The sequence below is a fragment of the Rana temporaria genome, chromosome 8 (assembly GCF_905171775.1).
Source record: "Rana temporaria chromosome 8, aRanTem1.1, whole genome shotgun sequence".
Taxonomy (NCBI): Eukaryota; Metazoa; Chordata; class Amphibia; order Anura; family Ranidae; genus Rana; species Rana temporaria.
The window spans coordinates 140,857,999-140,881,822 of record NC_053496.1 but is presented as its reverse complement, the minus strand read 5'-3'; the positions used below and the strand labels follow the sequence as shown (position 1 = coordinate 140,881,822).

The 23,824-nt window shown below is 43.3% G+C and overlaps 1 protein-coding gene across 1 annotated transcript in view; it reads right to left on the bottom strand.

The window, feature by feature from the left end:
* Positions 1 to 1,912: 1,912 nt before the first annotated feature.
* The window catches only part of DRGX (dorsal root ganglia homeobox), a 120,450-nt gene continuing 98,538 nt past the window's right edge, over positions 1,913 to 23,824 (bottom strand). The window contains exon 7 of the mRNA XM_040320783.1: positions 1,913 to 2,212. Within this exon, the coding sequence (XP_040176717.1) occupies positions 1,947 to 2,212 (266 nt within the window). The 3' untranslated portion in view covers positions 1,913 to 1,946. The remainder of the gene's footprint in view (positions 2,213 to 23,824) is intronic.

Here is a 23,824-nt window from a genome sequence, read left to right as displayed (position 1 = left end):
GAGTGGACCATCCAAAGAAAATAATAAAAAAATGTATCATATATCATAATAATGCAGTTAACTAAACATGCACAAATCACTATCCCACACAATTATTTACAAGAATCTTTTTTTTAATAAGAGTCTTTATATTTTATGGTGCTAAACAAAAAAATGATTTATGTATTTAAAAAGATATAGAGCTTTTTAAAATCTGAAAACGGAGTTAAAACAGGATGAATCTTCTCACATAAAAGGTCAGATAGTAGGCATATATGCAGTGACTACCGGTGTTAGGATAATTATGCAAAAATAAGTAGCTGCAGAAGAACTACGTTTTAAGGTTAGAGAAAGAAATAATACCATTTAGAGGCTAGATATTAACAAAGCAACAAAACATGTAATTTCCCAAAAACATGGTGTTTTGAAAGAGAAAAAACAATTTTAATTATAATTGTAATTCTTAGGTAAAAAGCATTTATATTTAATTAGGGAATTAATAAATATATTCTTCAAAGTAACCTTTGATGTTTAGAGCTCTAAGTTTCTATTCAAGTAAACAACTCCCCCTAGTGTGTGAAATTGAAATAAAAAAAAAGAATAACTTGCATTTGTGCCACTAAACTCTCTGACAATAAATAGAAAAACTGGAGTTTCAGCTGGAAAGAAAAAAATAGTATTTGGATAGGTGAATGTGTGTAAACAAAGTCAATAGATATAGCTATCATACAATAGTTCCTGGAGGAAAAAACACACCCTGTGCTATAATAATCAGTAAAGAGTTGGATCCATTCTGTTTGTGGAAAATGTCTCACGTCAAAGCTGAACTCCAGGCAGATATTTTAGAAACACCAATGGATGCAATTGCCTATGTATTAAAAACGTTGTTTAATACATAGGCAAACAAAATCCAAAATTTGGGGTTAAAGGAGTTGTAAAGGAAACTTTTTTTTTTGCTGAAATGACTGTTTACAGGGTATAGAGACATAATAGTTTACTGATTCCTTTTAAAAATGATTAAAAATGTATAAAAATCAATCATATAATGTACCTGCAGTTTCTAGTTTCGTTTTTGCATGCTGTTTCCTGCTTCTCTGCTGTACAGAGCCACAGAGCCAATACAGGGCAGCGATGGTTTGGAAAACAAAACTGATTGGTGCTGAGGGGTTTTAGACACACAGTAATCACACCTCCTTGATTAGTGACCACAGAGAGAAAGCTCCCAGTACTGTGGTCATCAGGAAACAGACAACCAGGAAGTGTGGAGATCAGAGAAGAATTACAGCAACTTGAGAGCAAAAACTAACAATGAGGACATGAAAACAGCACTGCATTAAGGTAAAGGAAGCTTTTAAGATAAAAAAAAAAATCCTTTACAAACCCTTTAATATCAAGACACTAATAGAAGGGAAATTTTGCAACGGGGTACTAGTTCTGGTGATTCTGGTGATACACTGGGATCCCCAAAACTTTGGATGAATTTTCTCTCACCTTCTGTTTGGGCTATGAGACAGGAATTGAAGAGAAATTCCCCTAATGGGACACAGATGGCAAAACATAAAAAAATAAAAATATGGGGGGGGGGGGTTATAACCCTCCTTTACAATATTGAAAATGAATAAAAAAGTACACTTTAACTATGTATTTAACAGTTTACCAGGAGTTCAGCTTCAAGTATTTCCATGTTCTTTTGATGTAGAGAAATAACATATCCACATAAATACTTATTTGAGCATTTACTGTGGAAGGTTCTGATAAGCAAGTCATTAAATATTCTGTTGCCTCAGCCCAATGGGGCTACTGAAACGAATGTACAGGTCTTCACAGTAGCAAAACAAATATAGGCATAGATATATATTTAGTAAGAACTTTTACAGCTTAGGGTCAAATACATCTTGTTCTGCTCCAGGAAGAGGAAGTAAGCGCCATGCCCTTTTTTTTTTTTTGCAGCCTTTGACATGGGCAGTTCATTGTACATTTTTTTCTGTGTCATTCTGTTCTTGCACCTGAGGGCTTCTTTCTTGCCCATCCTCATGCGAGGCTGTTGTTGAGCTGCCAGTGCCATTTACTGGTGAAGAAATGAGTTGTGCAGATTGGAGTACGGCCTCAGAATGCTCTCTCGCCTTCATTCGAAGAGCTGCAACACTTGCTGTGCGGTGACTCTGGCAGTTATAAGGAGGTAGAAAAGAGAGAGCCAGGGGATCGGACACACAGCAGGAGCAAAGAGGGCCACCTAAAGAAGAATATGAAATGTAAGCATCTTCTCACTTTGCTTGTATTCAAATTATACATTAGAATTATTATACCTATTATTTAGGTAACTTTATGCATTCATATTGTGCTAATAATCACCTAATATTAATATAATATTCTCGTATTAAAAATTCACAAATGCAAAAAAGTGTAGCCCTTACATTTGGCATAACAGATCTTTTAAATATAATTTTCAAAGAGACTGTGAAAATGTGAAACAGACTCCCTCCAGAGGTTGTTCTGGCCAGCTCAGTAGATTGCTTTAAGAAAGGCCTGGATTATTTCCTAAATGTACATAATATAACTGAGTACTAAGATTTGTAGGTAAAGTTGATCCAGGGTAAATCCTGCCTCTCGGGGGATCAGGAAGGAATTTTTTCCCCTGCTGTAGCAAATTGGATCATGCTCTGCTGTTTTTTGTTTGCCTTCCTCTGGATGAACTGTGGGTATGGAATTGTGTGTATGGGATTGTACTGTGTTTTTTTTTTTTTTTGTGGTTTAACTGGATGGACTTGTGTCTTTTTTCAACCTGACTAACTATGTTGTTGCAAATATGTAGGGTGTACTTACTTTTTTCATATGGTACATATACATTGTCATTTTAGATCATGAAAATAAATAAATAAATAAATAAATACACCATTTAAATGTTATGTGCCATTTGTTATATTACCTGTGTAAAGTCTTAAAGTGGATGTAAACCCGAAAAAAAAAAGAAATTCTTTGCTGTCACAATGTACGGTATAAGATTTCCTATAATCTGTGCCCAGTCTTGCCACACAGAGTTAATCCAGCTCTGAGCAATCCTCTTTTATTGTCCAGTGAAAAAAACGGACTTACAGAGAAAAACCTTAGTCCGTTCCGCCCCATTGCTGTGAGTGACAGGTTATTTACATATCTCATGCACTAGCTTCAGACAGGCATTATCTTTTAATTCCCACCCCACTCCTTTTCTGAAGTCATGTGGTTACTTTTCTGGATTTTGACTGGATGTTAGTGATCATAGCAGAATTTAGTGTAAGGGGAGTGTAGAGGTGGGTGGGGAGTCTACTGACATCACAACTCCACCCACAGAGCTCCAGACAACAGATCCACCCACAGAATCTGCAGTTTTTCAGTTCTTATAACAGACAGAGGGGAGACATTTGACAGGTAAGGATACATGCAGGAGGCATCTATATCCTCATAGATCAGCACTATGACAGTAGTTTAGAAAGGATGAGAGTGGGTTTACATCCACTTTAAGTATGTTACCTGCATTATACTGTATATTCTGTATTATATATCTGCATTATATTATCTGTAGGCACTATATGACTCAAGATCTAATGTTTGCCTGTTCAAATATATTGAAAAAGTAAACAGTTTCTAGAGCGTACTTAATTGTTTGTATTGCTGTATATTATGCATACTGTTTGCATGTTGACCCTGTTTGCAGGTCTTCCAGTCTCCTTACTAGGAATCAGCTGAACTATTGGTTGGAGCAAAGTTCAAATAAGTTCAGATGACAAACCTGATTGCCCATTGAAACCAATGGGAGTTGAATTTGTCATATTAAAGATGCCCCCTAGGCAAGGGAGTGTCAAAACATTACATGGGATGGGCACTGCCCTGGGAATCAACATCCAATTCTTTTGGCTGGTCAAAACCTTTGAGGGTACCTCCATGGACCCCGAAAAGGTTTCCAGTCCCTGAATGGCCATCTTTCATTGATAAAAAGGGATTCTAGCATTTTTTGGGTTTCACTAATTTCTATCTTAATTTTATATAGAATTTTTCCTCTATCATTACCCCTTTCAACCAATTTACCAGTTTACATTTTTTCTTCAAATGTTCACTGAAATCCAGCCTGCCCTTGATACGTTAAAGATATTGTTTACCCATGGCACCCCGATCCATCAATGCCTTTCATTTTGGAGTCAGACATGTTCAAGACAATGGTAGGTTCAATTCTCTCCCACCAGTCCAGGGCCCCAAGGCACTTTAGAACCCTGTTGCTTTTTTCTCATGGAGCAAAAAGCGCTGGAGAAAAATTATGACATTGGTGACAGTTAGGGATGAGCCGAACACCCCCCTTTTCGGTTTGCACCAGAACTTGCGAACACACCAAACGTTCGTGTGAACTTTAGAAACCTATTAAAGTCTATGGGACTTGAACGTTTGAAATCTAAAGTGCTAATTTTAAAGGCTAATATGCAAGTTATTGTCCTAAAAAGTGTTTGAAGACCTGGGTCCTGTCCCAGGGGACATGTATCAATGCAAAAAAAGTTTTAAAAACGGACGTTTTTTCAGGAGCAGTGATTTTAATAATGCTAAAAGTGACATATTCCTTTAAATTTCGTACCTAGGGGGGGGGGGGTGTAAAGTTAGCATGTGAAATATCGCATGTTTCCTGTACTTAGAACTGTCCCTGCACAAAGTGTCATTTTTTAAAGAAAAAAATACATTTAAAACTGACTCATTATAGGAAACACATAAGAGTGTTATACGGGGAGAACTAATCAAATGAGGAGCTAGGAAAAAAAAGGAAAGGAAAAAAACATTGCTGATCTCCTACATAAAATAGCAAAATTCGAGACGACCCATAAACAAACACTAGCTCTCAAGTCAGGTAAAAGCCCAGGCCCAGACAGCTTCACTTCACAATATTACAAATAATTTGAATCCATATTAACTAAACCATTAACACTGGCGCAAAATTTCATTAATAAAAACCAAATAATATCCAAAGAATTCATTTTGGCCTATATTATGGTTATACCAAAACCAGACCAAGATCCCACTAAATGTGAGAACTGCAGACCCATTTTCCTGTTGAATATAGACTTAAAACTTCTTACCAGTGTAGCGCCTGTGTACTTTATGGTACTGGTGCTAGTTAAATTTAAGGGTAGATCAAAGTGTAGTTAAACTCTGATCCAAATTGTTAAGTGCAAAGCATGGTCTCTGTCTCAGCTTGGCTGTGCTGTAGGCTTATTCTGTTGTACTGGGGTGTTCTTCCAGCCCCGGTGCTGCAGGTGGCAGCAGTGGAGTCAAGGTTTGGGTGCTCTTCCCCAGCAGCCAATCAGGAGGGTTTGTCCTCGCTGTGCATGCTGGGAGGGGTATTTATGGGGCAGACACCATTGCTTCTGGGTCTTCTTCGTCCAGTGTGGCACCCACCTTTAGGGTGACCACATCACGGCCCCCCCGGTGCTATGGCCTACCTGGCCGGGGGCGTGCGTGCCATGCGGTGTTCCTGGCTCTGGGACCATGTTGGCTCGGAGCATCTGAACAGCGACGGGGACCCAGTGAGTGACTGGGTTCCCACCTCTGAAGATCCCAAGCTGTACTGCTGTTCGGTGAGGAGTTGGTCTGAGTAGCGCCATTGAGAGGCTGGCGGTCCAAAAGGGCCTAGACAGACCACCGGGGATGAAGGTAGCTGCACACTGAGGGATTGATCACCTGTCAGTCGGCACCTGGGCGACAAGTTGAAGGAGATCCAGACGTAACTTATCCAAGGAGGGATATCTACAAGAATTCAATGCAGAGAGGACCTGTGACAGAGGTGTCTCTCTGTGGCTCACTGAGGGAGGTCTGTGGCAGAGACTATTTCCTCAACTTCAAGTTCACCAAGGAGGGTCTGTGGCAGAGACTTTATCCTACAATTGTCCGAGTGATACTCCGGCTGCCAGGTCAGTGAGAGAGGTCTGTCCGGGTACACTAAACCCACTGAGGCGGGAGTGGCGCAGAGAAGTATTACATTTGGGAGCAGGACTGTTTCCTATTATCACGCCTGAATCTGTTATTCTCCTTCCTTCTTAAACTTTACTTTCCTCACCACAAGTTTACTGTTTTTACCCGGCTGAGTAATAAAGAGCACATTAAAAGAGCACCTGTCGTGGACATTCCTTTACTTTTACTATATTCAATACTCATCATTCACCACTAGGAATTCGGAGGAGCCATGAGGTAATGTGTCGCCCGAAAATCCAGCAGCTCATGCGGGGGTAGTGCTACACCAGAATAAAAACTAATAGAATTAAACCCTTACTGCATAGACTTACAAGTGGGCTTTTTGCCAGGCTGAGAGGTAAGACAATATAATCAAGACTAATCCACAAGATATACCAAATAAAAAAAGACTTCTGTTATCAACCGGTGTTGAAAAGGTCTTTGATTGGGTAGCTTGGGACTATATGTTCTCCACATGTGAGCATTTTGGCTTTGGCAACAAAATAATGTCCTGGATAAGAATATTATACAATAACCCACATGCAAAAATTAAAGTCAACGATCCTTATCTTGAACCGATTAAAACCCAAAATGGAACTAGACAAGGATGCCCCTAATCCCCATTATTATTGATCTTAGCACTAGAACCTGTAATTAGAACCATAAACTTACAAAAAGAGATCCATGGCTATTCAAACTAACGGCTTATGCAGACGATTTACTTCTATAATACACAACCACATATCTCCATCTTCCTTCAATCTTTTTCAAAAGACTCACAAAGGCCCAGAGAAACTGTGTATGGGCCAACAAAAGAACCCATATTCAACTCAGATTACTTCAAATGCCAAAACTAAAGGGCGGTATAGGTCTTCCTGATTTCAAGAATTATTATTATGCCACACACCTGACAAGAATCACAGATGGGCATTGCCACACCAAAAATAAGGACTGGGTAGATCTGGAAAGGTCCTGGTCCTAGTCCAATTTGAACATACAATACTTGCCATGGTCAGATTCTATGCATTACCCACCCATTGAAAAGTACCCATTAATATATACAACCCGAAATATCTTTCACAAAATTGCAACCACACACAATGTATCCACCCAATCCTAGCCCCCTTTCAGCACTAGCAAATAATCCAGATTTTCCACCTGGAATAGATAATATTATACTATCCCAAGTGAAAGAAAACCATCCCTTATTAGCTCTTCACTGCCTTCACAAAGTGGTTTAAGCCCCGCCTCCACTCCTACCCTATAGGACCCCACTCCCATAAATCTTTGCTCCGAGCCAGCGGCTGTGTTTCTTTGTTTGTCCTCCTCCAAAGGACCGGGATGGTCATCCTCCTACCTGAGGTTTTTCTCTTCTTTTATAGGCAAGACCGGCCAAGCTGCGACCCTGGGAGAAGAGTCGCAATACTCCGATAGGCCCTGGCTACTAGTGGGGTATGGAGTGGGCAAGTGCCTGGAAGATCTGAGACCTGGCCATTGGCAGGCAAGCGGCGCACTGGCCAGAGAACCTAGCTAGTAGCAGGTGGCCTTTATCTGCCCCCAAAGTCTGGCATGAGTGTCCTACCTTGGCCTGGTAATTGTAGAAAGAAATGTTTGGACAGCCGCACTCTGGAAAAACCTTCTCGGTTGCCTTTTATTGATAAAAGTGTTCAAACACCACACATCACAGCAAAGACAGGGGCATACAGCTGACGTTTCGCACTACAATCAGTGCTTACTCATAGCTTGGCCTAGTGCGATCGTGGCAGGATCGCAGGAGTGGTGAGATGTATCTTTTGTCGTCTTCTGGGAGAAGTTTTTGTTTTTGACTTGTCTCATGTTGTGTCTCTACCTCCCTCTCTCCTCTTGTGTGTCCCTGAGCCATTGGCTGGCTCCCTCTGTGTTTCAGCCTCCGCTTACTTCCAGGTTTCGCTTCTGCTTCTGCTTGGTTCGCGCATGCGCGTTGCCGTCAAAATGGTCGGCCGACAAAGCTTCAAAACAGGTATGGTGTCGAATTCCCTTTGAGGGTTCCTCCCTCTTCGACAACAAATTGGATAACGCCATAGCTCAGGCCACAGGGGGTAAGTCGGGGTTTCTCCCACAGAATCGTCATCATCAGAGTCAGAAACGGGCCTTTTTTAAGGAGGCAGAATCCGGATCGAGCTCGAGAGGCACATAGCTATAAGCCTGGATGGGAACTTACTAGATCCTGTTAGTCAAGGCAGTCTTCTTTCAGAAAACCCAAGGGTGGCTCCACAGGTGATCAGGAAACCCCTGGATTGGCCCCGCTCAGACATGCTGTCAGGTCACCTGAGGCCAGGTGACAGATGCACCCTGTTGGGGTCAGGAGTACACCACTGAGGTAGTGGACCCTATGGCTGACTGCTGCGGATGGAGCTCTGGGTGGGTCAGAAAAACAGGTACTCTGGAGAACCAACATGGATCACACTGGGAGCTAGAGCATGAGATTTTCCAGTGTGTGGAATCTAAGAGCCAGAGGGTGTTCACAAGGGCCCATGATGGTGGGGATGGACTTCGCTGCAGTCTGGCTCCAGGTTGCGGCCCCCAGGGTCCCTAAGCTCACGCTCATGGTAGACTATTAGAGGATAGAAAAGAAAGCAGCAGACCGGGACAATAAGGATAATCAGGAGATAAGCCAAAAGGTCAGGGCAACAAGCAGATAGGGATAGTCAAAGAACACGCCAAAGGACGGGATATGAAGCAGACGAGGACAGTCAAGAACAAGCCAAGATCGGTAAACAGGATCAGACGTAGGACACACAGCAATTAAAACATGGAAGCCAAACACACAATATTGATCAGTGAGGCTGGCTTGCAATGCACAGGTTAATATAGTTTTCCTAATTAGAGGCTGGGGTGGAGCCATGCTTGACGGAAGATGACTTAAGCAGCCAGGTTAGAGGTGGCCAGTCTTTTAAGTTGATCACATGGAAAGATAAGCAAACAGGAATATTACTGCAGATCAATGACAGTACCCCCCCCTCTTATGAGGCCTCCCCCTCTTGGGTCTAGGCTTGGAGGTAAACCTCAGATAAAACCTCCTCAACAAATGAGGCGCAAAGTCATCAGACGCAGTGATCCAAGACCTCTCCTTAGGACCAAACCCTTTCCAATAAACGAGGTACTGAAGAATGCCTTTACAGAGCTGGGAATTCAGAATTTGACTAACCTCGTACTCCTGATTATCCTCAGAGACCAGGGCTGTGGTAGGGAGAGGATGAGAGAACTTGTTGAGGACTAAAGACTTTTATGCCCCGTACAAACGATCGGTTTTCTTGTCGGAAAAAAGTTGGATGTTTTTTCCGACGGAATTTCTATCAATCCTGCTTTGCATAAACACGGTCACACAAAAGTTCTGTGAACTTTTGACTGCCAAAAACGCAGTGACGTAAAAGACTACGACGAGACAAGAAATTTAGGTTCAATGCTTCTAAGAATGCGTTGAATTGTTTCTGAGCGTGCGTAGGAATTTTGCGCCTTGGGATTTCTACACACGATCAGAAATTCCGATCAGTTTTTTCCCTGACGCAAAAAATTAGATACTGCTCTCTATCTTTTTCCAGCAGTTTTTCTGTTGGAAAAAGTTGGATGGAGCATACACACGGTCGGGATTCCCGACCAAAAGCTCTCATCAGACTTTTTCCAACAGGAAAACTGATGGTGTGTGCAAGGCATTAGGAATCTGAAGTTTGAAACAAACCAGGTTTAGTTTAGAGGTTATAGTGTATTGGCCAATGAACCTTGGGGCAAACTTCAGAGAAGGAACCCGGAGCTTAATTTTTCTGGTGGAGAGCCAGACTTTGACCCCTAGCTGTAGAGTAGGCGATTTGCGCCTGCGGTGGTCAGCAAAACCTTTGAATTTGCCAACAGCTGCCCTGAGGGAATCATGAACATCATCTCAAATAGAATTAAAAGACTCTTGAGCTGTAGCCAAGTCTGGAACATCTGGAGAACAGGTCATAGGAAGAGGGAGCTTCCCCGTCGGAAAAACTGCCATGACAGCTTTTGGCCAGGAAAACTGGTCGTGTGTATGCTCCATGGCAGTTTTCCTGACAGAAAATCCTGGCGGGAAAAATGAGAACGTATTTCATTTTTACCTGCCGCGATTCCCGACGGTCTTTTTCCTGGCAGTTTTCCTATGGGAAACTGCGTTGGAGCACACACACGGCCGGGATTCCCGGCCAAAGCTCTCATGGCAGTTTTCCTGCCAGGAAAACTGGCCGTGTGTAGAGGGGAAAAGCTGCCAAGCAGCAGAGACTAAGGCCCCTTTCACACTGGGGCGGGAGACGCGGTGGCGGTATAGCGCCACTTAAAATAGCGGCGCTATAGCGTCGGATTTTCTGCGGGATTCGGCCGCTAGTGGTGCGGTATTAACCCCTGCTAGCGGCCGATAAAGGGTTAATACCGCCCGCAATGCGCCTCTGCAGAGGCGCATTGCGGGCGGTTTAGCCGCAGTTTCCCATTGTTTTAAATGGGAAGGAGCGGTGAAGGAGCGGTATACACACCACTCTTCTCACCGCTCCAAAGATGCTGCTGGCAGGAGATTTTTTTCTCTCCCGCCAGCGCATCGCCTCAGTGTGAAAGCCCTAGTGCTTTCACATTGAGTATGCAGTGCAGGAGTTTTTCAGGCGGTATAGCAGCGCTATTTTTAGCGCTGTACCGCCTGAAAAACTCCTCAGTGTGAAAGAGGTCTAAGGTGTGGAGAAAGATCTCTAACTCCTGATTAACCCTCTCAGTCTGTCCATTGGATTGAGGGTGGTAAGAATAGAAAAAATCCAAGACAATATTGAGGGATTTGCAAAAGGCTCTCCAAAAACGAGAAGTAAATTGAACACCCCTGTCAGAAACAATATAAGAAGGAACCCCATGGAGGCGGACAATTTCTCTAACAAAATAAGCCATCTTGGAGAACCGAACTATTACCACCCAAATAACCGTATTATTCTCAAACAGTGGAGGATCAGTGATAAAATCCATGGCAATGTGAGACCAGGGCTCCTTGGGAATGGGCAAGGGCATAAGAAGACCAGCAGGAGCTTGTTTGGAGGATATAGACTGAGCACAGACGTGACAAGCCTTAATGTAGTCCTTGACATCCCAGCGGATAGTAGACCACCAGTAGTGGGGAAGGATGAGCAGGAGGGATTAGAGGAACCCAGCATGACCCGCCACCTCGGAATCATGTCCCCAGCAAAAGATCTTAGCTTTTAGCTCAGTGGGGACGAAGGTTTTGTCAGGAGGAATTTTTTACTCCAGGGTGGTAGAATGGGCAAGAATGCATGAGTTCAAAATGATCGGCTCAGGTTCAGGGGGGGACTCCTCATCCAAAGTGTCAAATGACCTAGAGAGTGCAACAACCAGACTGTTGCAGGAACCAGGTTTGTACGTAATCATGAACTTAAAACGGGAACAGAAAAGACTCCACCTGGCTTGTCTGGGATTCAGACGTGTGTCATTCTGTAAGTACTGCAGATTCTTATGATCAGTGAAAATGGTTATGGAGTGAGGGGAACCCTCCAAGAGATGACGCCACTCCTCTAATGCTAATTTAATTGCAAGAAGTTCCTGATCACCACCAGCATAATTTTTCTCTGCCTGAGATTTTGGGATTGAAAGGATTGAAGAAGCACAGCTCCCACCCCCATTGAAGAAGCATCCACTTCAATAAAACGTGGATCCCCAGGATTAGTTCTCCTCAAGAGAGGCCCAGAAACAAAGGCCTGTTTTAAATCATGAAATGCAGAGATAGCTTCAGGGACCACTCCTTGGCATTAGCACCCTTCTTGGTCAAGGCAATAATAGGAGCAGCAATGGAAGAGTAATTTCTAATGAATAGGGATGAGCCGAACACCCCCCCGTTCGGTTTGCACCAGAACCTTCGAACAAACCGAACGTTCGCGCGAACATTTAGAACCCCATTGACGTCTATGGGACTCGAACGTTCGAATTGAAAGTGCTAATTTTAAAGCCTAATATGTAAGTTATTGTCGTAAAACGTCTTTGAGAACCCGGGGCTTGCCCCAGGGAACATGTATTAATGGAAAAAAAAGTTTCAAAAACTGTCGTTTTTTCAGGAGCAGTGATTTTAATGATGCTTAAAGAAAAAAAAAATGAAATATTTCTTTAAATATTGTACCTGCTGGGTGTCAATAGTATGCCTGTGAAAACGTCTTTGAGAACCCGGGTCTTACCCCAGGGAACATGTATCAATGGAAAAAAAGTTTTTAAAACTTTGTTTCCATTGATACATGTTCCCTCGGGCAAGACCCGGGTTCTCAAAGACGTTTTCACAGGCATACTATAGACACCCAGCAGGTACAATATTAAACCACTTAAGCCCCGAACCATTTTGTAGCTAAATGCCGAGGCCAGGTTTTGCGATTCGGCACTGCGTCACTTTAACAGACAATTGTGCGGTCGTGCGACGTGGCTCCCAAACAAAATTGGCGTACTTGTTTCCCCACATAGAGCTTTCTTTTGGTGGTATTTGATCACCTCTGCGGTTTTTATTTTTTGCGCTATAAACAAAAATAGAGCGCCAATTTTGAAAAAAATGCAATATTTTTTACTTTTTGCTGTAATAAATATCCCCCAAAAACATATATACATTTTTTTTCCCTCTGTTTAGGCCGATACGTATTCTTCTACCTATTTTTGGTAAAAAAAAATCGCAATTGTTTATCGATTGGTTTGCGCAAAATTTATAGCGTTTACAAAATAGGGGATAGTTTTATTGCATTTTTATTAATTTTTTTTTTACTACTATTGGCGGCGATCAGCGATTTTTTTCGTGACTGCGACATTATGGCGGACACTTCGGACAAGTTTGACACATTTTTGGGACCATTGTCATTTTCACAGCAAAAAATGCATTTAAATTGCATTGTTTATTGTGAAAATGACAGTTGCAGTTTGGGAGTAAACCACAGGGGGAGCTGTAGGAGTTAGGGTTCACCTAGTGTGTGTTTACAACTGTAGGTGGGTGTGGCTGTAGGACTGACGTCATCGATCGAGTCTCCCTATAAAAGGGATCACTCGATTGATGCAGCCGCCACAGTAAAGCGTGGGGAAGCCGTGTTTACATACGGCTCTCCCCGTTCTTCAGCTCCGGGGAGCGATCGCGACGGAGCGGCTATAAACGAATAGCCGCGCCCTCGTCCCGGATCGCTCCCCGAGGTAAGCCGCCCGCCGCACGCAGCGGGGGGGGCCGCGATCGGACCCCCCACCCGCTAGAAGGCAAGGACGTATATATACGCCCATCTGCCTGTCCGTGCCATTTTGCAGACGTAAATAGTCGTGCGGCGGGCGTTAAGTGGTTAAAGGAATTTTTCATTTTTTTTTTTTATTTAAGCATCATTAAAATCACTGCTCCTAAATCTTTAGGTGCAAACTACAGAGCACACGGCCAGTACACACCAAGTAGCTTCAGGTGCAAACTACAGAGGACACAGGCAATAAACCACGTAAGAATACTGCAGCTAGCACAATCACCTGCCTGCCAGTAAATTAGGAAGAAACTGATCTAGCTAAACTATACAGTGTATAAATATATGTACAACACCTGGGATGTATATATAATCCTCTACTCACTGTAACATTAACTGACTAGCCTGCCTGCTCTATCTACCTGCAAAAAATGACACTCTCTCTGTTCTCTCTTAACCACCGCAACACACTACACAAGGCCGACCTGCAGGCGGCCATTTATAGTGTGGGGCGTGTACTAAACCCCCTGAGCCATAATTGGCCAAAGCCACCCTGGCTTTGGCCAATTATGGCTCTCCGTTTTTTGCAAGCTGTGATTGTCCAAGCATGCGGGTCATAGTGCATGCTTGGCCAATCATCAGCCAGCGATGCCGCAGTGAATTATGGTATGTGAAACGTAACTCGAATTTGACGCGAACGACCCGTTTTGTTCGTATTTCAACGAACGATCGAACATACGATGTTCGAGTCGAACATGAGTTTGACTCGAATACGAAGCTCATCCCTACTAATGAACTGCTTATAGTAATTTGTGGACCCAAGAAAACGCTGTGTGGCCTGGACCCTGGCAGGAAGAGGCGAGTTGTTAATGGCTGAGACATTTCCAGGTTCCATACAAAGACCCAAAGTAGAGACAAAGCAACTCAGAAACAGGACCTCGGTACATTCAAAAGAACATTTCTCTTGGCATACAGAAAATTCTCTCTTGCTGAAGTACAATCCGGACATGGTTTCTGTGGGCAAGCAGATTTTCTGAAAAGATGAGAATGTCACCCAGATAGAAAATTGATACAGCAGATCCCTGAATATTTAGTTGACAACGTTTTGAAACACAGCTGGGGCATTACACAAACTGAAAGGCATAACCAAGTATTCCTAATGCCCATCTCTAGTGTTAAACGTGGTTTTCCATTCGTCACCTTCCTGTATCTGAATCAGATTGTATGTACCTCTGAGATCCAACTTGGTAAAAATGGAGGCACCTTTTAACCTGTCGAATAGCTCAGATATTAAGGGTAAGGGGTATCGATTTTTGATTGTCACCGCATTTAAACCTCAATAGTCAATGCAGGGTCTTAAGGTACCATCATTTTTGGAACTGAAAAAGAACCCTGCCCCCACTGGCGATGAGGATTTCCGGATGAAACCTCTCTCTAGATTTTTAGCGACATACTTGGACATGGCCTGGGTCTCTGGGATGAACAGGCCCTGGGCAGAGCTGCTCCAGAACAAGGTCAATAGCACAGTCAAAGGACCTGTGTGGAGGAAGCACCTCAGCTGATTTTTTGCTGAACACATCCCGGAAATCGCTATATGCAGCGGAAAGTGCAGAAGATACAGATGTGGTTGTAGCCAGAAGTCTCTCTTTTGGGCAATCTTGAGTAGGCAGGACGAGAAACAGGAGGGACCCCAAGCCAGGACCTGCTCAAAAGCCCAGTCCACATGACCAGTCCACATGTGGAGAGTGGAGCTGTAGCCAAGGAAGGCACAATACGATGGGGGTTGAGGCCTTAGGTAGAATAAGGAAGGCTAACACCTATCTTTTGATCTGTATGGTTGTTCTTCTTGTGCAAAAAAATAAAGAAAGAAAATAAAGAATAAGGAAGGCTTTCCACTCCTGGTGGAGTATCCCTACTAAAATCTTAACAGGGAGGGTCTGGAAGTGGATGGTGCCCCCTGGAAGAACCATGCCATCAATTGCAGAGACCACCAGTGGCGTAGTAAGGGGTGAAAGGGTAAGCTTCATAGTTCTCCAGTCCCGATATGCTAAGACCGATTGAGACCAAAAGAAGAAGATGATAAGGTGATATTCCTGGGTCCAATACTCCACCTTCCAGATGTATTAGACCTGAGCGTTTCCCGGACGAAGCAAGCAGAAGTCACGAAAATTCCCCTTGCCCCCATAATAGAGAAACAGGCCCAGAATCTTGCGCCTAGCACATTCTTCGGGGGTTAGCCTGGTCCAGCCCAGCTGAAAAGGTTCATCAGATGGCAGAAGATGCTCTGGGGACCTTTCCTGAAAGCGAATATCAATCTGGTTATACAAGGAGATGACATCCTCCAGACCGGCGGGAATCGTTCTTCCAGCTAATTCATCCTTCACTCAGTCAGACCCATGTAAAAAGGTTGCCACTAAGGCCTCATTATTCCAGCTCAACTCAGCTGTTAGTATACGAAACTGAAGAGCGTACTGTCCCACAGAAGAAGACTCTTGGCAAAGATGTAGAAGGACACTGGCCTCTAAAGAAACCTGACCCAGTTCCTCAAAGATATTCCGAAAGAGCTTTAGGAAGTCAGGCAGGCTAGAAACCACTGGATCATTCTTATCCCACAGGGGGGCAGCCCACGCTAAAGCCTCACCAGATAGGAGGGAAATATAGCCTCGAAGCTGGAAGCTGGAAGCCACATCCCGGAGGAATGGCATCATCTGGGTCTGATTAGATTTGTGGTCTCTAGTCTATGGACTATGCCCTGCAATGGATCATCTGCGGGTAGTAGCATGTCAGCCAGGTCCATGGCTGATCAAACTGTCAGGTCACTTGAGGTCAGGTGACAGATGCACCCCTTTGGAGTCAGGAGTGCACTGCTAAGGTAGTGTACCCTACGGCTGACTACTGCGGATGGAGCTCTGAATGGTTCAGGAAAGAAGGTACTCTGGAACACCAACACAGTTCACACTGGTATCTAGAGTATGAGATTTCCCAGGGCGCACAAACTAAGAGCCAGCAGGTGATCACCAGAGCCCATGTGTCAGAGCTGGGCTCAGCCCTTTCTTCTCTGAGCTGGCCGCTTAGCTGTCGGCTAATTGTCAGCTCCTATCTCTCCACAGTGACTCACCTGTTGATGATATCCTGCTCGTCAGTCCTGCTTACTTAAGCCATCCAGCCCACATGATCTCTGCCCTTCACCTTGGTCACATCTTTAGAGACGCTCTTGTGTGTTTCTGTTAAAGACTTGCTTGGCTGACGTTCCTTCTGGCTCCAAATCCTGCTTTCTGATCCACTACGCTGATCTCTGGCTCACTGACATTTTGGCTTGTCTGTCTATCTGCTCCGGTTTCTGAACTCTGGCTATGTTCTGACTATGTTTACTCTGTTCACCTTTTTTTATTATCATTATTAAAACAAGTGTGATTTAACTGTACCTCTGTCTCAGTCTGATTAATTGTTTCTGACACCCTGATGGTGGGGAAGTATTTCTCTGCAATCTGGCTTCATGTCGTGGCCCCCAGGGTCCCCCAGCTCACGCTCAAGGTAGACTACTGGAGGATAGAAAGGAAGCAGCAGACCGGGACAACAAGGATTGTCAGGAGATAAGCCAAAAGGTAAGGGCAACAAGCAGATAGGGATATGAAGCAGACGAGGACAGTCAAGAACAAGCCAAGGTCGGTAAACAGGATAAGGCGTAGGACACACAGCAATGAGTACACGAAAGCCAAACACACAATATTGGTCTGCGAGGCTAGCTTGTAATGCACAGGTTAATATAGTGTTCCTAATTAGAGGCTGGGGTGGAGCCATGCTTGAGGGAAGATTACTTAAGCAGCCAGTTTAGAGGCGGCCAGTCTTTTAAGCTGATCACAAGGAGAGGTAAGCAGACAGGAATATTACTGTTGATCCATGACACATGCCAAGTGGTGGCTCTTCTTCTCTGCTATCAGCATGTCTGGACAGCCTCAATCCAGCACTTTTGGCCCATCAGAACGGTATACCCCGGCTATGCCAGGACCTTCAGCGGTGCTCCCAAGCTCAGGTTCGTCCATACTTCTATTCTATTCCAGAAATGACAGATACTGTTGTCCTTCGTGGACTCTCTGATTAAACAAGGGGCTGCTATTTCTGTTTCGGACAATGAACAAGGTCAAGGCATCTATTCTCCCCTCTTCTTAGTTAAAAAAAAACACAGCTTGGAGGCCTGGCATAGATTTTACCCACGTGAACTGCTTCATCAAATAAGAAAGGTTCAAAATGGAGTCACTGGCCACGATTCAGCAGTCGGTCCAACCAAGAGACTGTCAAATATCTATCGATCTAAAAGACACTTACTTCCACATCCCAGTGGCAGCAGATTTTCAACAGTTTTTACAGTTTGCCATTGGTCAGCTTCACCTGCAGTTCACCTGTCTCCCCTTCGGACTTTCAACATCCCCTCACGTCTTTTCAAAAGTCTTATTGGCTGTCGTTGCTCTTCTGAGGGATCCATCTGCACCATTACTTAGACGACCTCCTCCTGATGTCACAAGACAGATGCCAACTCCTGAAGCACAGGGATCAGGTCACCTCCACTCTCCAGGCTTTCGGGTATATACAGTGGGGATCGAAAGTTTGGGCACCCCAGGTAAAAATTTGTATTAATGTGCATAACGAAGCCAAGGAAAGATTGAAAAATCTCCATGGGGCATCAAATTACAGATTAGATATTCTTATAATATGTCAAAAAAAGGTAGATTTTATTTCCATCATTTACACTTTCAAAATTACAGAAAACAAATAAATGGCATCTGCAAATGTTTGGGCACCCTGCAGAGTTAATATCTTGTACTTCCCCTTTGGCAAGTATCACAGCCTGTAAACGCTTTTTGTAGCCAGCCAAGAGTCTTTCAATTCTTGTTTGAGGCATCTTTGCCCATTCTTCCTTACGAAAGTCTTCCAATTCTTTGAGATTTCTGGGCTGTCTGTCACGCACTGCTCTTTTAAGGTCTATCCATAGATTTTCAATTATGTTGAGGTCAGGAGATTGTGAAGGCCATGGCAAAACCTTCAGTTTACGCCTCTTGATGTAATCCCCTGTGGATTTTGAGGTGTGTTCAGGATCAGTATCCATTTGTAGAAGCCATCCTCTCTTAACTTCAGCTTTTTCACAGATGGCATCAAGTTACCATCCAAATCCATTTTTCCTTCTACTCGTGAAATGCTCCCTGTGCAACTGGCTGCAATACAACCCCAAAGCATGATTTATCCACCCCATGCTTAACAGTTGGACAGAGGTTCTTTTTATAAAATTCTGTGCCCTTTCTTCTCCAAACGTACCTTTGCTCATTCCGGCCAAAAAGTTATATTTTAACCTCATCGGTCCACAAAACTTGTTTCCAAAATGCATCAGGCTTGTCTATATGTTCATTTACAAAGTTCAAACACTGATTTTTGTGGTGAGGATGTAGAAGAGGTTTTCTTCTGATGACTCTTCCATGAAGACCATATTTGTACAAGTATCTCGTTATAGTGGAATAGTGTACCACAACTCCAGTGTCTGCCAGATCTTTCTGGAGGGATCGTGCAGTCAAACGTGGGTTTTGAATTGCTTTTCTCACAATCCTGCGAGCTGTTCTGTCTGATATTTTTCTTGGTCTTCCAGATCTTGCTTTAACTTTCACTGTTCCTAATGACTGCCATTTCTTAATTACATTCCGAACAGAGGATATTGACATCTGAAAACGCTTTGCTATCTTCTTTTAGCCTTCTCCAGCTTTGTGAGCGTCAACTATTTTCAGTTTCAGTTTTCTAGACAACTAGAAGAACCCATGGTGCTGATTGTTGGGGCAAGGTCAGATGAGTCTGGGCATTTAAAACCTTTGAGATTGACATCACCTGGTCTTCCCAGACGATGATTGAGAACAATCCATGACACTGTAAATTCTGCAGGGTGCCCAAACTTTTACAGATGCCATTTTTTTGTTTTCTGTAATTTTGAAAGTGACTGTAAATGATGGAAATAAAATCTAACTATTCTGACATATTATAAGAATGTCTAATCTGTAATTTGATGCCTTTTGGAGATTTTTCCATCTTTCCTTGGCTTCCTTATGCACATTAATACAAATTTTTACCTGGGGTGCCCAAACTTTCGATCCCCACTGTATAGAGAAGTCACCTAGAACCGTTGCAGTCCCTAGTGTTTCTCGGTGGTCAGAGACCCGATTCGCCTGGTGCTCTCCTCATCCCATCTGCGTGCCCTCGTGTCTGAAAGTTGTTGGCACCATGGTGGCCACAATACCCATGGTGAAGCGGGCACAGTGGAGGATGCATCCCTTCCAGAAAGGATTCCTCCAACAATGGTAGTCAGACAGCAAGGACCAGCACATCTACCCTAACCCTGGGGATATCTCCAGAAGTTGACCGCTTCGCATCTCCCTGCAAAAACAATCTACTAAGATACTATGCGAGTTTCCGAGACCCTTAGGCCTATGGAGTGGATGCCCTAACAGATCAGTGGATGTTCTGCAAGTCCCAATTATCCTCCAGTTCCTACAGAGGCTCAGGACTGAGAGAGCAGATGTGGTCGCAATAATCCCTTACTGGCCCCAAAGGCCATGGTTTCCCCTCCTGACACTTATCAGCTATGGGAATCCAGTTCCCCTACCCTTCATACCAGACTTGCTGTCTCAGGGAGCGGCTCTACACCCCTGTTGGCACACTTGCACTTGAAGGTCTGGTTCTTGAAAGGGGAAGGCTGGAGACGTTAGGTTGCCCCCATGAGACTCTTTTCCTAGGAGGTATTTAGATATCAATGAGGTACATGTGAGCTGCACACCCAGTACTGCACATGATTGCGGGGTACCACACCAGTTGTGTGCATTCGCACAGACATTTGGGCCGGGTGACACCAGTGTGACATTGTTTTAATAGTGGTGGAGGGCAATTGTCAGCACTGTGTTTCTTGATTTTTATTCATGATATATTTATCATTATACCACATATTCAATAAAGTATTTTTATGATTAGCCAGCAAGTCCAGTTTTCTGCCATATAAACTGCTTGGTCATCCACGGGGGATGCTCTGTATACCTTGTGGTGACCACCTTTCTTTTTCTCCATATATGTCTAGTTATAAGGCAGTACATCTTATTAAGATGTTAGGACACTGGGCATGAATTATAATTACATTATAGTATCCCAACCCCCTTTTTTGTTATAGTTACGGAACACGGCCACTGGCTCGAAGGAAAGATTTATGGGAGTAGGGTCGTATAGGGTAGGAGTTGAGGTGGATCTTAACCCACGCATAGGCTGCCATGGAGTCCATCAGGAAAGGAAAATTACGGTAAGTATTTGATAGGGAATTTTCATTTTTCAAGCCTAAAAAAACTAACTTGATACCAAAACATTACATTTTTGGATGTATCTACAGATACATAACTTTATTCAGAATAACAAAAAAAGAGACCGAATGACAAGACCCCTTTCAAAAATGGAGCAGATATACTACAAAACATCTCCAATAAGAGGGGCTACCTCACTCTCGTACGGTTGGATCTCACAGTCAAACACTGACTCTCAAGTACAAAACTATTTGGGAAGAGGAACTCAATACAAAAGTCTCAAATGATCAATAGGAAAAAGTGTTTTTACTCACAAATGCTCTCTCAGTACTCGCACAAGAAATATAATTTAAAATTCATACACAATGGTACATCACTCCAGTTAAAATGAAATACTGGTCTTCTAAAGAGTCAGATGTTTTCTGGAGATGCAGCAAGAACAGAGGCACCTTTCTTCACCTTTGGTGGTCTTGGCCTTCAATCCAAGACTATTGGATACAAATTAAGAATTGGATAGTCCACATCACTGACACTCGACTTAACCTTAACCCAGAATGTTGCTTATAACATATCAATGACTTTACATACAGAAAATACAAAATTCCCTGTCAAAATCCCTACACTGGAAATCTAGAACCACACTGTGGAGGGAGGGCCCATGGAACCCAGAATCCCTTGGAAAGGTTGAGAAACAATTGTTTAAGCTCCCCATGCACCTCTTATGTCTAAGGCCACGTACACACGGTCGTTCCAAACCGATGAGAATGGTCCGATGGGCCATTTCCATCGGTTCACCGCTGAAGTGGCCTGATGGTCTGATGTGCGTAAACACCATCGTTCCAAAAACCGATCGGGTCAGAACGCAGTGACGTCAAACACGCGACGTGCTGAATAAAACGAAGTTCAATGCTTCCAAGCATGCGTCGACTTGATTCTGTGCATGCACGGGTTTTGAACCGATGCTTTCTGTACTAACCATCGGTTTGAACCGATCGGGCAGCGGGCCATCGTTTCGATTTTGAAGCATGTTTTAAAATTTTGGACCGAAGGACAACAGACCGATGGGCTATACACACGGTCGGTTTGGACCGATGAAACTGAACCTCGGTCCATTCTCATCGGTTTTGTTCGACCGTGTGTACGCGGCCTAAGTCACCCTGTGCCACAAATATAAATGACAACTAAATAACTGGATATATGTTATTATGCCAACGCAACGCACTACAAAAGTGAGCCAGGCAGCTGCTGCTAAATTGGAAAAGTTTGCGCATGTACAAGATCAGACCCCTCTAAAAAACAGTCAGCAGAACCAATATTCCAGCATGCTGTCCAAATCACAAACTGGGGCCCCCGCCACAAGAAAAAGCCAGGGGCAAGGCCAGGCATCCCCTATGAAGGTAGCGAAATCCTCTGGAGGAAGCTCTTTGGGGGAGGGGATGGAAAATGTCCACATGCGGTCAAAGTCACCAACCAGAATGGCAGTCCAGAGGGAAATAGAACCATCACTGAAAGATGTACTAGATTAAATTTAATCCTGTAAGACTTCCATAAATGAAATGTCTGACCAGCTTAAAACCGTCCGGGAAGAACTATCCCTCGTAAGGCATGATATGCAAAAAGTGCGAGAGAGGATGACGGCCCTAGAGGAAAGGGTTTGTTTAATAGAGGAAGACTTGAACCCTCTTAAATGGGAGATGAGAATAATAAATGAACAGATGGTTAACTACCAGACAAAGTTTGATGAAATGGAGAACAGGATGCAAAGTAAGAACGTGAGGATAGTAGGGATCCCTGAGCGCAGTGAGGGCTCAGACCCTACGGCATTTTTGGAAAAATGGTTTAAAGACCAATTTGGAGAAGCCTCTTTTTCGTCTTTTTTTGCATTAGAAAGATCTCACAGGGTTCCATCTAGACCGCCCCAACCAGGAGATCCCCCAAGAGCTCTCCTGGCAAAAATGCTCTATTATAAAGACAGAGGGGCTGATTTACGAACCGTTTGCGCTTTGAGTTGAGGCCCACGCCGAGGTGCAACGTACGTTTTGGTATTTACCAAACCTTTGCGCCACTAGCGCTATTCCCCATTTTCTAAAGTGATCTCGGCACATGGGAGGAGGCGATCAGTGCGCCACTCTGGACCTGGCGCACGGCATCTTCAAATTAAAAGAAGCTGGAAGTGCCAATATTATGAGGTGATGTGGGGTGATGTGAGGACGTATAGTAACAACTGCCCAAGTAACAAATATGCCCAAAATAGAATGAGAAAGTAACTTTTTCAGAACAGCTGTGCCTGCAAGTACGTTTAGAACTGCATGAGGTCTATTTGTGCACTGCGCATGCGGCATTTGTGCATGTTCAAATGCGTTTGTTCACTGCGCCGGAAAAATCGTAGTAAATGTCAAATACCGTAAATGCATTTGCGTGGGTTGAACCTCTAAACTTTAATTTTTTTTAACGCTGGTTCACTTTTATGTCTTTTTTTAAGGATATTTGAACACAGGTCATGTTAGCGTGTTACGTTGTTAACATGTTACATGTACCTTGTTAAAATTATGTAAAAAGACTCTCTCTACTCTAGCTCCTCCTAAAAGGGAATTTAACCACTTCCTTACTGGGCACTTAAACCCCTTCCTGACCAGAGGACTTTTTGCGATTCGGCACTGCGTCGCTTTAACTGACAATTGCGCGGTCGTGCGACGTGGCTCCCAAACAAAATTAACGTCCTTTTTTCCCCACAAATAGAGCTTTCTTTTGGTGGTATTTGATCACCTCTGCGGTTTTTATTTTTTGCGCTATAAACAAAAATAGAGCGACAATTTTGAAAAAAAATAAAATATTTTTACTTTGTTGCTATAATAAATAGCTCAATTTTTTTTTTTACGTTTTTTTTTTATCCTCAGTCTAGGCCGATACGTATTCTACATATTTTTTGTAAAAAAAAAAAAAAAATCGCAATAAGCGACTGGTTTGCGCAAAAGTTATAGCGCCTACAAAATAAGGGACAGAATTATTTTTTTTTTTATTTTTTTTTTTTTACTAGAAATGGCGGCGATCTGCGATTTTTATTGGGACTGCGACGTTATGGCGGACACATCGGACACTTTTGACACATTTTTGGCGCCATTCACATTTATACTGCAATCAGTGCTATAAATATGCACTAATTACTGTATAATTTTTTTTTTTTACTAGAAATGGCGGCGATCTGCGATTTTTATTGGGACTGCGACGTTATGGCGGACACATCGGACACTTTTGACACATTTTTGGCGCCATTCACATTTATACTGCAATCAGTGCTATAAATATGCACTAATTACTGTATAAATGCTTTTTTTTTAC